This window comes from Molossus molossus, unplaced genomic scaffold (genome assembly GCF_014108415.1).
Source record: "Molossus molossus isolate mMolMol1 unplaced genomic scaffold, mMolMol1.p scaffold_m16_p_10, whole genome shotgun sequence".
NCBI classification, from domain to species: domain Eukaryota; kingdom Metazoa; phylum Chordata; class Mammalia; order Chiroptera; family Molossidae; genus Molossus; species Molossus molossus.
The window spans coordinates 24,138,870-24,151,531 of NW_023425345.1; the positions used below are offsets into that span (position 1 = coordinate 24,138,870).

General features: G+C 36.4%; 1 protein-coding gene across 1 annotated transcript; it reads right to left on the bottom strand.

Annotated features, from left to right (window-relative positions):
• Positions 1 to 8,137: 8,137 nt before the first annotated feature.
• LOC118624607 (taste receptor type 2 member 20-like) lies at positions 8,138 to 9,148 on the bottom strand. The gene has a single exon (XM_036253006.1). The coding sequence runs from the start codon at positions 9,146 to 9,148 to the stop codon at positions 8,138 to 8,140; it is 1,011 nt and encodes a 336-aa protein (XP_036108899.1).
• Between the last annotated feature and the right edge of the window lie 3,514 nt (positions 9,149 to 12,662).

Genomic DNA, 12,662 nt, shown 5'->3' on the forward strand with positions numbered 1-12,662 from the left:
CCCTACATGGCTCTCCATGATCACTGTTCCCTTGTGTTCACATCCATACACCCCGTATAATTTCAGCGCAGACAGGACCAATGACTTACTTCTAGCCTTCAGAATATGGCAAGGATGAAGGGATTTTGTATGTAATGAAGATCGCAAATCAACTGATTTTGAGTTAATCAACAGAAAGATTATCCTTCTTGGGCCTGATGTAATCAGGAAAAACTTTTAAACACTGGCTGGGCCTCCCCTGAGTGAGAGACAGTCTTGCCAGCCTTGAAGAAGTAAGCAGCCATGTTACAAAGTGCCCGTGGAGAGAGCTGCAAGGACATGCGTTCCGCCAACAACCTGTGAGCGTTAGGAAGAGGGTTCTTCTCCCGTGAAGCCTGCAGATGAAAATTCAGTGTCGTCAAAACTGTGATCACAGCTTCGCAAAACCCTGAAGCAGAGAACACAACTAAGCCTTGTCCAGATTCCTGTCCCCCCCAAAAAGTGAAATAATAAATGTGTGGTTATGGGTTTTAGCACTAAATTTGTGAATCTGTTACACAGCAATTGCAAATGAATACAATGGCAATAATTGAGAATTTGCTTTAGGTCTATTTGGTAGAGAAAAATCTCTTCTCTATCTGGTGAGAAATGTTACAGAATGTGGTTTGCTAATCTTGTGCCTGTCTATTTATGCAAGAATATGCTTTTCTGAAAAGGATTATGGTGCATTTAGATCTGCACTAGTGAATTATGGTTATCTATATTTATTCTGTGCTGAACCTGACGTTTTATAGTCAAAGCTTCAAGCTCTCAGTATGTCTGTATCTAATTAACATAAACCTTCAACTATTATTGTGTGAGTATAAAACTTGTCTACCTCTAGAGAATATTAATAAAATAGATTCTATAGTCTCTCTTTTTAAAATGTATCTTCATTGTTAAATAAATTACAGCTGTCCCTCTTATTTTACACCATTGATCCCCTGTTTCTTGCTCCCCACCCCCACTTCACCACACTATTCTCTGTGCCCATTGGTTATGCACATATGAAGTCTCAGTGACAGATAAGCATACTGTCTGGAGCCTTTGCCAGTCTGTATGGGTGAATCACACTGCAGGTCTCTAGGATGTTGGAGCAAAGCATTGCCATCCTCTGAAGCTAGAGAAACAGCTCTTAGCCTGCTACTGGGCCTTAGTAGAGACAAAACTCTTGACCATGGGCCACCAAATTACAAAGTGAGCTGACCTGCCAATTATTAACTGAGTTTTATCTGAACCACTGAGACATACAATTCACATGCAGAGTCATCAAATGGAAGTGGTATATACATGATCAGTCCCAAGCAGGTCCTGGCGGCACTAGGAAGTTACACTGCCTTTCTTTTCCAGTCTTTAGCCATGGTCTCATGAGGCATTCTCTGCAATCAGCTGACAGAGGAGGAGAAGATGTGGGCCTGGTTTGCACATGGTCTGCACAACATGCAGGTGCCATACGAAGTGCACAGCTGCAGCACGGCAGCCCCTCCTGTGACAGCTTCACCTGACAGTGGAGAAGGGAAAGCCTCCTAGTGGACAGAATTCTGACCACTGTACCTGGTTGTGCACTTTGCTTAGACGGAAAAATGGAAAGAGATGCAATTACATACTGACTCATGGACTGTGGCCAATGGTTTACCTGGACAGTCAGGAACTTGGAAGGAACGTGATTGAAAAATTAGTGACTAGATACTTTGAGAAAGAGGTATGTGAATAGATTTCTCGGTATGAACAAAAATTGTGAAGATATTGGTGTCTGATATGAATGTTCACCAAAGGGTGACTTCAAGAGACGAAAATTTTCATAAACAAGTAGATAAGTTGACCTGTTTGATTGAAAACAGGCTTTTCCAGCCACCCCTGGCATCACCCAATGTGCTCATGTACAAGATAACCAGAGTGGCAGGACCAAAATAGCCACTGCTAAATGTCCAATTTGCCAGTATCAGAAACCAACACTGAGTCCCAAATAGGGCATCATTCTGAGGGGTGGTCACCCAGTTACCTGGTGGCAGGTTGCTTACATTGGACTACTTTCATCATGGAAGTAGAGAGGTTTTGGTCTTACTGGAATAAATGTTTACTATGGATATGGATTTGCTTTTTCTGAATATAAAGCTTCTGTCAAAACCACCATGCATGCACTTATAGAATGCCTTACCCACCATCAAGGTACTGTATACAACATTACTTTTGATCAAGGAACCGGCTTCATAGCAAGATAGGTGTGGCAAAAGTCCCATTTGCATGGAATTCACTCATCTTACCACATTCCCCACCTTCCTGAAATAGCTGGCTAGACAGAATGGTTGATGGACTGTTGAAGATACAGCTACAGTGCCAGTTAGGTGGCAACATCTTGCAGGACTGGGGCAGAGTTCTCCAGAAGGTCACATATGCTTGCAATCAGCATGCAGTAAATGGTGCTGTTTCTCCAGTAACAAGGATTCACAAGTGCAGGAATCCAGGAGTGGAAATGCAGTGGTCACTGTTCATTATCACCCCTAGTAACCGAATAGCAAAATCTGTTTCCTCTTCCCAAGACCTTTTGTTTTGCAGGTCTGGAGGTCATTGTAGAAAGGCAAACTGTAAACAAGACTGCCATCCAGCCACTTTGAACTCCTTGGGCTTCTAAATCAACAGGCAAAGAAGGAAGATACTGTGCAGGCTGGAGTAATTGATCTTGACCACCAAGTGGAAATTGAACACTACTTCTTTAGGTGGTCTCTTAGTATTACCATGCCCTATGATTCATATTGGAAACAATCGTTTGTTGTTCTTCTATAAATCATCTTCTGTGGGGATACTAAATAAAATATATAACACCAAGCTTCCAAAGAAAGCATTTTCATTGTTATTAAAAGAAAATGTGTCAATTCCCTTCTTTTCCCAAACATTGGTCACAGAATAGATATATTCATAGACTAGTCACACTCCACTAAGTTGAAAGAAACTGGTAATGGATGTCATGTGACGAGATTTTCTTGAATGGCAACCTGTCTATTACTGTGTCATTACCACAGGCTCTCCTTGTAGGGAAAGTTAAGATCAGAACTTGATCTCTAAATATAAAATATATAAATAACCTTAATCACAGAGGCACCATCCTATTCCATGACTTCTATTTTTCAATAGTTTATTCTACTTTGGATGTTAAAAATAGGGCTCTAGCCCTGGCCAGTTTGGCTCAGTGGATAGAGCATTGGCCTATGGTCCACAGAGACCCGGATTCGGTTCCTGCTAAGGGCATGTACCTCGGCTGCAGTTTGTCCCCGGCCCTGGCTGGGTTGTGCGGGTGCTGACCATTTAATTTATTTCTTTCACGTCGATGTTTCTCTCTCTCTCTTTCTCTCTCTCCCTGCAGTTCTATCTGAATAAAAAATGGAAAAATGTCCTCAGGTGAGGATAAAAAAAATAGGGTTCTATAGCTTAATTCTATGATTTTAAGATCATCCATAAATAATTTGATCATGTAATACATTAAAATGAAAGAACACTCTTTTTCTAAAGGTATTCTGCTTAACTTTAACTTTTCTATTTTGTAAGTTAAGTTACGTAAAATGATCTTTAAGAAATTACTTACACATGATCTGATTTATGTATGTAAAGTTTGAAATATAAGTCATTAAATGAAATACATGATGGTGATGATGATGGTGATGATGATGATGGCAGGTAATGGGAGATCTCTAACTTTTTGTTGTGACTTCATCCAGTTTCCTTAGAGGAGGGGTTCACTGTAATTTAAGAACACTATCAATCTTTTCTATGCTCTTATGATGAATCATGCTCAGCATCAAGTCTACCTTGAAAGAACATCTTCACTTAAAATTTCATCAACCATATCTTAAAAACAAAACATTTCTTATAATTTATTTGCTACTTTTTAATACATCCTAAAAATTAATGCAAAGCGAACTAAAAAAGTAGTACTTTGCTTTAATAGCATTTTCTTATAGACATGTATATAACCTTGACATAAAAATACAGTATATAAACCTTCTTTCATATTTTTTTCAATTCTTTTTTTTCTCAAATTTTTATTAATTTATTTTTGTTACAGATGTTTCTCCTTCTTCCCCCCCCTAGACCTCCTCCTCCCCATCCAGCTCCTCCACCCTCCTAGCATTGTTGTCTATGTCCATTGGTTATGCATACATGCATATAAGTTCTTTGGTTCATCTCATCCATCCCCCAACTCTGTCCCCCTACTCTGAGGTTTGGCAGTCTGAACTATACTCCTTTCTATGTCTCTGGTTCTATTTCATTCATTAGCCCACCGTATTCATTATATTCCACAAATAAGTAAGATCATGTGGTATTTGTCTTTCTCTGGCTTATTTCACTTAGCATAATACTCTCAAGGTCCCTTCCATGTCATCTCAAAGGATACGTGATCTCTCTTTCTTACAGCTGCATAGTATTCCATTGTGTATATGTACCATAGCTTTTTTATCCACTCATTTATTGATGGACACTTGGTCTGTTTCCAGATCTTAGTGATTGTAAATAGTGCTGCTATGAACACAGGGGTACATATATCCTTTCTGATTGGTGTTTCAACTTCTTAGGATATATTCCTAGAAGTGGGATCATTGGGTCAAATGGCAATTGAATTTTTAATTTTTTGAGAAAACACCATATTGTTTTCCATAGTGGCTGCACCAATCTGCATTCCCACCAGCAGTGTACTAGAGTCCCCTTTTCTCCATATCCTCGCCAGCACTTGTCGTTTGATGATTTATTGATGGCAGCCATTCTGGCAGGTGTGAGGTGATACCTCATTGTTGTTTTAATTTGCATCTCTCTGATGATTAGTGATGCTGAACATTTCTTCATATGTTCATTGGCTATTTGTATATCCTGTTTGGAGAAGTGTCTATTTATCACCTCTGCCCATTTCTTAATTGGGTTCTTTGTCTTCCTTTTGTGGAGTTGTATGAACACTATATATATTTTGGAAATTAACCCCTTATCTGATGTATCATTGGTGATTATACGCTCCCATACAGTGGGTTCCCTTTCCATTTTGATGGTTGTTTTTAATAGCATCATTAGCAAGTACAATTCTCTCATCTGCTTATTTGCATGCCCAACTACTGTGATTGATCTAGGTCATTTTATTACAGCAGTCAAAGTAGTACTACATATACATAAACATATACAAACACTACACTAAAGACTTATGCTTCTTTAATAAATTTACCTTTCTATGTCTTTTTTATTCTCTGTCAAGGAACTAGAAAGTTTAAAAAAGTAATTTGTTCATTTTCACTTTTGTATTGCATATTATTGTGTCCATATGCCATAATTTACTTGTTGATTTTATAACTAATGAGCATTTATATGAATTCTCAATTTCAGCCCTTAAGAACTGTAATAACATGTACATTTTTGCACATATATTCTGTTACACACGTACCAAAAATTTTCTAGTATAAAGAATAGAAATACAATTAATGGGTCTTAGGATATGCACATTCATCTTAAAAACATAAAGCCATATTCATACACAAAGTTGTTATACCAATTCATAGCTCAAGAAATATAGTATGAAAGTTCCCATTGTTTCAGTTTCTTTCCAAAATTAGAAGTACCACAATAATATTAACACTTTTATATTTATATAAATTATTACTACACTTAACACTTTACAAATCATTTCCTATTATAATTTCAAATTTATCTTTAGTGAGTAAAAATTGTACTAATATTTTCATTTCTGTGACTAATTTTATATACATTTATTCATACCGCATGATATATTGTTTATACATTTATCAACATTTTATTATATAGTCCTATAACCATTCTTCTTCATGTCTCAAATACTCTTTTGTTACCAGAAAGTGTTATTATAACAGAGATATTTTCTTTAATCAAATATTATATCACTTTGAGAAAATATAATTACTTAAAGGCATGTTGTGCAGAAATTTTCGTGCTGTTGAACATAACCTGAAAGGACCTGATGAACAAGGCTGAAGGTTTTCTATTAAGGTATTTTCTCATCGAAATCAACAGGTTACTTCAAATTCTGTCTATAAAGTTAAAGATTTGGGTTTTCTCAGAGACTTTCAGTGCCACAGTAATCTCAAGGCGATCTGTCTTAGCTTACTGTTTCCCAAAATTATAATAAGAGTGGCCTGAGGGAAAGTTAGTTGAAATCATCATGACGGGCATAATGGCCTGATATGTCTGTAAGTCAGTAGAGATTCAACTTTCTGCTGGAGAAGGAATGAAGTAAATGATGAAGAGGAGGACAAAGGTTGTCACCATTTTTATGGCCCTTCTATGGGCTACTGTGCTAGAGGCTCTTGGGTCTGTCAGATTGAGCTACAAATGCTGGCTGTGTCTCACCAAGGACAGAAATAAAAAGAGCGAAGACATCAGGGACAAGAAAGGGGGATAATATAGGTCAAACTAAGAAGATGAAGACTTTCAAGATAGAAAATTCAGTTGAACAAGGTTATAGATTTCTTTTTTTATAATATAACTCTACCAAATTTATTTCAACAAACTTTCTGTTTCATTAGTTTTCACAAGATTATAATAAAAACAGATCTTGAAGGTATTTTCATAATTATTACATAAACTTCAAATATAACAATTTTCATATCTGTGGAAGGATCATTCACTTATGTACCACAATTTTACTATTTTTATGTTGAGCATATATTTAAGATAGAAAAGATTTGAATTTTTTTGTCTGAAGTTTAATAGGAATTTTTAGGTGGCGAGATGGAGATGATTGGCTATTCAGACCCCAAACTTGCTCTAGGTGTGAACTAAATAAATTGACATCAGTTTTCTTCTTTAACAATGTCTTCTGAATTAAAAAATAAATTAAAAAAACTCTAAGAAATTACTTTCCTGACTGCACAGAGAACCATAGGAGCAATAAAAACAACATAACCATTTTACTTTCCTCTTCATTCCTATTGTAGAACTTGATTATTTTCTAAGCTTTCACTAACTTCTATTGAATAAATAATGTTTAGTACTATTAATTGTACATGAATATAAAACATATTCTAAATATGTTTATCACTCTTTAATTTAATTACAAGCATCTTTCCCCAAAACAATTCTGGTTGCTCTCTATAAACCATGAAGTAAGCCCTGGATGGTTTGGTTCAGCAGTTAGAGTGTCGGTCCACAGACCAATGAGTCACAGGTTTGATTGTGGTCAAGGGCACATACCTCAGTTGGGATTCTTCCCCGGCCCTGGTTGGGGTCTTGTGGGAAGCAGCCACTCGAAGTGTCCCTTTCACATCGATGTTTCTCTCTCTGTCTCGTACTCTCTCTCCCTCCCACTCTATCTGAACAAAAATGGAAAAAATATCCTCGGATGAAGATAAAAAAATAAAATACACCATGAAGTAAGAATTCTTAATGGAATACTATTTCAAAATCCATCCTCAATATGTGATTTAGAATTGAATATCCTTACCATCCAAAATATTGGAGGTACAAACAAAATAGTCTAAACACTCTATGGTACATATGTGTGGTACTAATTACAATGGAAAATAGCTATGACTTCCTGAGATGAGTTTTCAGTCCTGAAAAATGCACAAATAGAGATAATTTCTTCACTTACAGGATAATAATGTACACTACATATGTAAAATACTCATGGCTTCAGAATCCTGAGCAATTTCTTACACTATTTTATAAAATTAGATTGCATATCTGAAAACAATAATATGATAATTTTATAACCTTTCTAGTAATTTTCATAAATATGCACACACATTTTTTTGTGATAAGTTTACATAAAGATTTTACTAGGTATACCTTATCCAATTCTATACACATTAAGAAATGCAGTAGCTGTCCTGCCAGTGGGTCAGTGGTTGAACGTCAACCCATACACCAAGAGTTCGCTGGTTCGATTCCCTTTAGGGCATATGCCCCAATTGTTGGCCCAATTCCAAGTGAGGGGCATGCAGGAGGTAGCTAATTGATGTTCTCTCTTATCAATGTTTCTCTCTCTCTCCCTTTCTCTCTAAAAATCAATAAGGAAAATAATTTTTTTAAAGAAAAGAAATGCAGTAAGAAAGACAAAATATCCCATCACCATTAGTTTGTTTCCTGCCAAAAGACACATGGTGCCCACTTATTTCCTTTCTTTCAACCAGCACCTCAGCTGCCACAGAAATGACAGAAAGGCCAGTCTCAGCTTCTTGTTCCCCCAAATCAAGATCAATGAGTGGCCTGAAGGATACAAGACGGAAAGAAACTGGCTAGGAATGAAAACTAAATTTTTCAGTGGAGTAAAAGAACTCCAAACTGTGATGAGTTCAGCCGTGAAGTAAATGACAAATAGCATAAGAAAGGAAATCACAGTTTGCATAGCTCTTATATGGACCTTGGAGCTGGGATCTTGGGATCCTTTCCCACTGAGTTGCATCCTCTTGAGATGTTTCCATAGGGAAAAGATTAACAGCAGAAAAGCCGTCAGGGACATAGTAAAGGGTATAAAGTTTGCAAGCGTGAATACAGTCAGATTTGTTAGGTGTACAATGTCCTCCAAGTTGGTCTTGCAAGTGATGTTTCCTTCACAATCAATCTTCCCCATTTTTATATCTGTGCTCAGCACTACAAGATGACAAACCAAGAAGACCAAATTTCCCCACAGGATCATGACTACTGCTCTTTTAACTTTCCGTTTTAGGTGAAGAAATAAAAGGCAGGAGAAATTGGCTATCTTGAACAAATAAAGTATGCTGAGGCTAGTAGCAAGCCAGAGGCTAAAATGGTTGCTTATTACCCAGGCAATATAAACAATTGTTACTTCTTTTAAAGTATAAAAATCCAGAATAAAGACATATGCATGCCAATAGAATACTGTTACCGAGAGCAAAGCAATTCTGGAGACCGCCAGAGCAGTGAGAATTCCATCAGCGCAGGACAGCTTTTGTCTCTTGACCCAGTCAGTGCAGTTCACCACTGCTATGAAGCCGTTGGCAAAACTTCCTAGAACAAATTCTGCTATTATGAGGACAGAAAGAATGCTCCATAATGAATTTATCATGTCTAGAAAAAAGGCCAAGTCTGATATCACTGGTCGTGATTCCTTTACTATTTTGACCTTAAGTTCTATTTGCAGCTGATCCTGAATGTGCATTAAATTCTTGTCTTTTAAATACTATGAGCAACGCCATGCAGAAAAGCACCAGGATATGCTTATGGAAGAGCTCACTGCTTTCCTTATGAAAAACATTGTTATTTCCCAAACAGCTCAAATGAACTCCTATTCAAATACTTGATGTCCTTGCTGTAGGCTGGAATATTACACAACTGATGTTGTTGTAAAGATGAATTCTCATTTGCTAGCATGCAAATATTGACAGATTCTCTTCCATTGTTTTGCCATTTTCCTGGTTTCATCTCAACAAATTGTGTTCATCACCTTTGTCATTAGTAAAATATAACAACCCAATACATTGAATGTACAGTAATTGTTCAATAAAGCTTGAAAATTTATAGGATCATTATAACTATGGATTTTTAAAATTTTTTGTTGAATTTATTCAGGTGACATTGGTTAATAAGATTATTAGGCTTCAGGTATGCAATTCTATAATACATCATCTGTATATGGTGGTGTGTGTTCACTACCCAAAGTCAAGTCTCCTTCCATCACCATTTATCATCCCTTTGGGATTTTTTCTTAATGTCAGATTTATGTACAGATAATCCAATCTTTTCTGATTAGGCATCAAGGTTTTCTTGAGTACCTCAGGATGGCCTATACTCACGAAGGGCTGGTTGCTGATAACTAACATATAAATATTCTCTTATTGTTTATTAACTCATGAACATAAACACACACACACACACACACACACACACACACACACACAAGCTCATCTCATGGAAGGAAGGATTTATTGTCCCATAGTTTTCAAAATGTTAAAATGAGTGTTAGTGAGGTCACCTAGATTTAAATCAATATTTTTTTTGTTCAGGCTTTTCTGCCCATTATTAACAGATATCAAACATCTCTCATGTTATTTCTTTGATTAACTTTCTCTTTTGTGTCTATTTAATATTAAATACTTAATTCAAATACTCAGAAATTTTATAAATATTTCTTGGCAACTTCCAAAGAACATGTGGTTTCCATTGGGAAGTGTAGACTTTTCTGTACATGAAAATTCAGTTTTACTTTCTCTGTTTAATTCATTTCTGACTGCTTAATATTTTTTTAAAGATGAATAAATGTTAAAATCAGCCTCTAACCTTGGATTTTATTGTTTCAATCTTTATGTTGTAATTGTTTTTCAGGGATGATCTTAAAGCTGGAGTGCCTTACGGGAAAACCAGATTCTGTGCTTTGCATATCTCTGACCTCTGAAAACTGCTCTCTGCCTCAGTATAGTTATCAATTAAAAATAAGGTAACCACTTGGTCAGTGTGGTTCAGTAGCTGAACATCTACCCACACACCAAGAGGTCACCGCCTCAATTCCCAGTCAGGACACATGCCCAGGTTATGGGTTAGGTCCCAAGCAAGGGGCAGGCAGAAGGCGGACAATCGATGTTCTCTCTCATCAATGTTTCTATCTCTCTCCCTCTCCCTTCCTCTCTCTCTAAAAATCAAGTTTAAAAACTACTTTTTAAAATCAGGGAACCATGATAAGCTTTTTGAGTAGTCTTTGTGAAGAGTGAGTATACAATTCGTGTAGAGTGCTTACGATTGTGCCTGCCTGATACAGACCCTAGGCACCAAGAATTGTTCTTCATTTGATCCTGTGTTGTTTGGTACTTCAAAATTAATCTGGGAGAATTTCTGCTTTGAGTACAATGTAGCAGCAAAGAAAGAAGCAAGATTTCCTCTTACACCAACCAAGATAAGGGAAATATATTGTCAAAATTACATTTTAATTGTATCACCAAGATGTGTAAGGAAGAAAGACCAGTGAACTAAAATCCAGGTAAAACTGGAGTCTTTAGATGAAGACATGATCAATAAATTCAATGCAATCACTATCAAATTCCAGATGGCTATTTTGCAGAATGTACAAACGATTCCTAATATGCTTATAGACATGCAAAGCACTCACATAGCCAAAAAATATTTTTTAAAAGAACAAAGTTTCTAATTTCAAAGCTTACTACAAAGCTGTATTAATTAAGATGGTGTACAACCTGTCCTGGCCAGTTTGGCTTGACAGTTAAAGTATTGACCCTGGGACTAAAGGGTCAGAGGTTTGATTCCTGTCAAGTGCACAAACCTCAGTTGTGGTTTGATCCCTGGCCCTGGGGCTGTGTGGGAGGCTACCAACCTATGGGTCTCTCTCATATCAATGTTTCTCTCTCTCTCCCTCCCACGATCCCTCCCACTCTATCTGAAAATCAATGGAAAAATATCTTTGGGTGAGGATTAAAAAAAATAGTGACCAACTTGAGTAACAGTGGACATCTATCAATCAAACACAATTGAAGTTCACGTATTAACACTCACCATCATTGTCAGATGATTTTTTAAATAATTTTTTATTTTGCAATTACAATTGACATATATTATTATATTAGTTTTAGGTGTACACATCAGTGTTTAGATATTATATAACTTAGTAAGTGAACATCCCAATCAATTTTGCACCCATCTTACACCACACATATTTATTAGAATGTTATTAAGTATATTCCCTATCCTGTGATTTACATCTTCTCTACTAGTCTGTAACTACCAATTTGTACCTCTTAATACCTTCACCTTTTTCATCCATCACCAGAAATCCCCTTTCTTCTGACAACTATCACAATGTTCTCTGTACTCATGAGATTGTTTACATTCTACTTGTTTGTTTATTTGTTTCTAAATTTCAACTCATGGTATATATGTATTTATTGCCATTTTACTGTCATATTTCTTCTTCTTCTTCTTCTTCTTCTTCTTCTTCTTCTTCTTCTTCTTCTTCTTCTTCTTCTTCTTTCTCTTCAATAAGACTCTTTAACATTTCATATAATACTAGTTCAGTGGTGATGAACTCCTTAACATTTTCTTGTCTGAGGATCTCTTTATCTGTCTTTCTATCCTAAATGATACCTTTGCTGGATATAGTAATATTGGTTGCAGGTCTTTGCTTTTCATCACTGTCTGTATTTCTTGCCAAATCCTTCTGGCTTATAAAACTTCTGATGAGAAATCAGCTGACAGTCTTGTGAGTTCTCCTTTATGGGTAATGAAATGCTTTCCTCTTGCTGCTTTTATGACTCTCTCTTTGTACTTAACCTTTTGCATTTTAATGATGGCGTGTCTTGGTGTAGGTCTTTTTCGCTTCATCAGTTTGAAATTATCTGAACTTCCTGGACTTGTAAGTTTATTTCCTTCAGCAGGTTAAGAAAGTTTTCTGTCGTTATTTTTTCAAATAGATTTTCAATTTCTTGCTGTCACTATTCTTCTGGCACCCACATGATGTGAAATTTGGTATGCTTGAAGTTGTCCCAGAGGCTTCTTACACTATCTTCACTTTTTAAAATTCTTTTATTCTGCTTGCTCTTCTGATTTGGTGTTTTTTGCTTTCTTCATTTCAAATAGCTGATTTTATTTTGGCCTCATACACTCTACTATAGATTCCTTGAAACATATTCTTCATTTAAGCTAATGTATTCATTTCTGACTGATTCTTT

Excerpts from the sequence above, each read along its gene's own strand:
- LOC118624607 (XM_036253006.1), bottom strand. The coding sequence starts at position 9,148 with ATGCACATTCAGGATCAGCTGCAAATAGAACTTAAGGTCAAAATAGTA.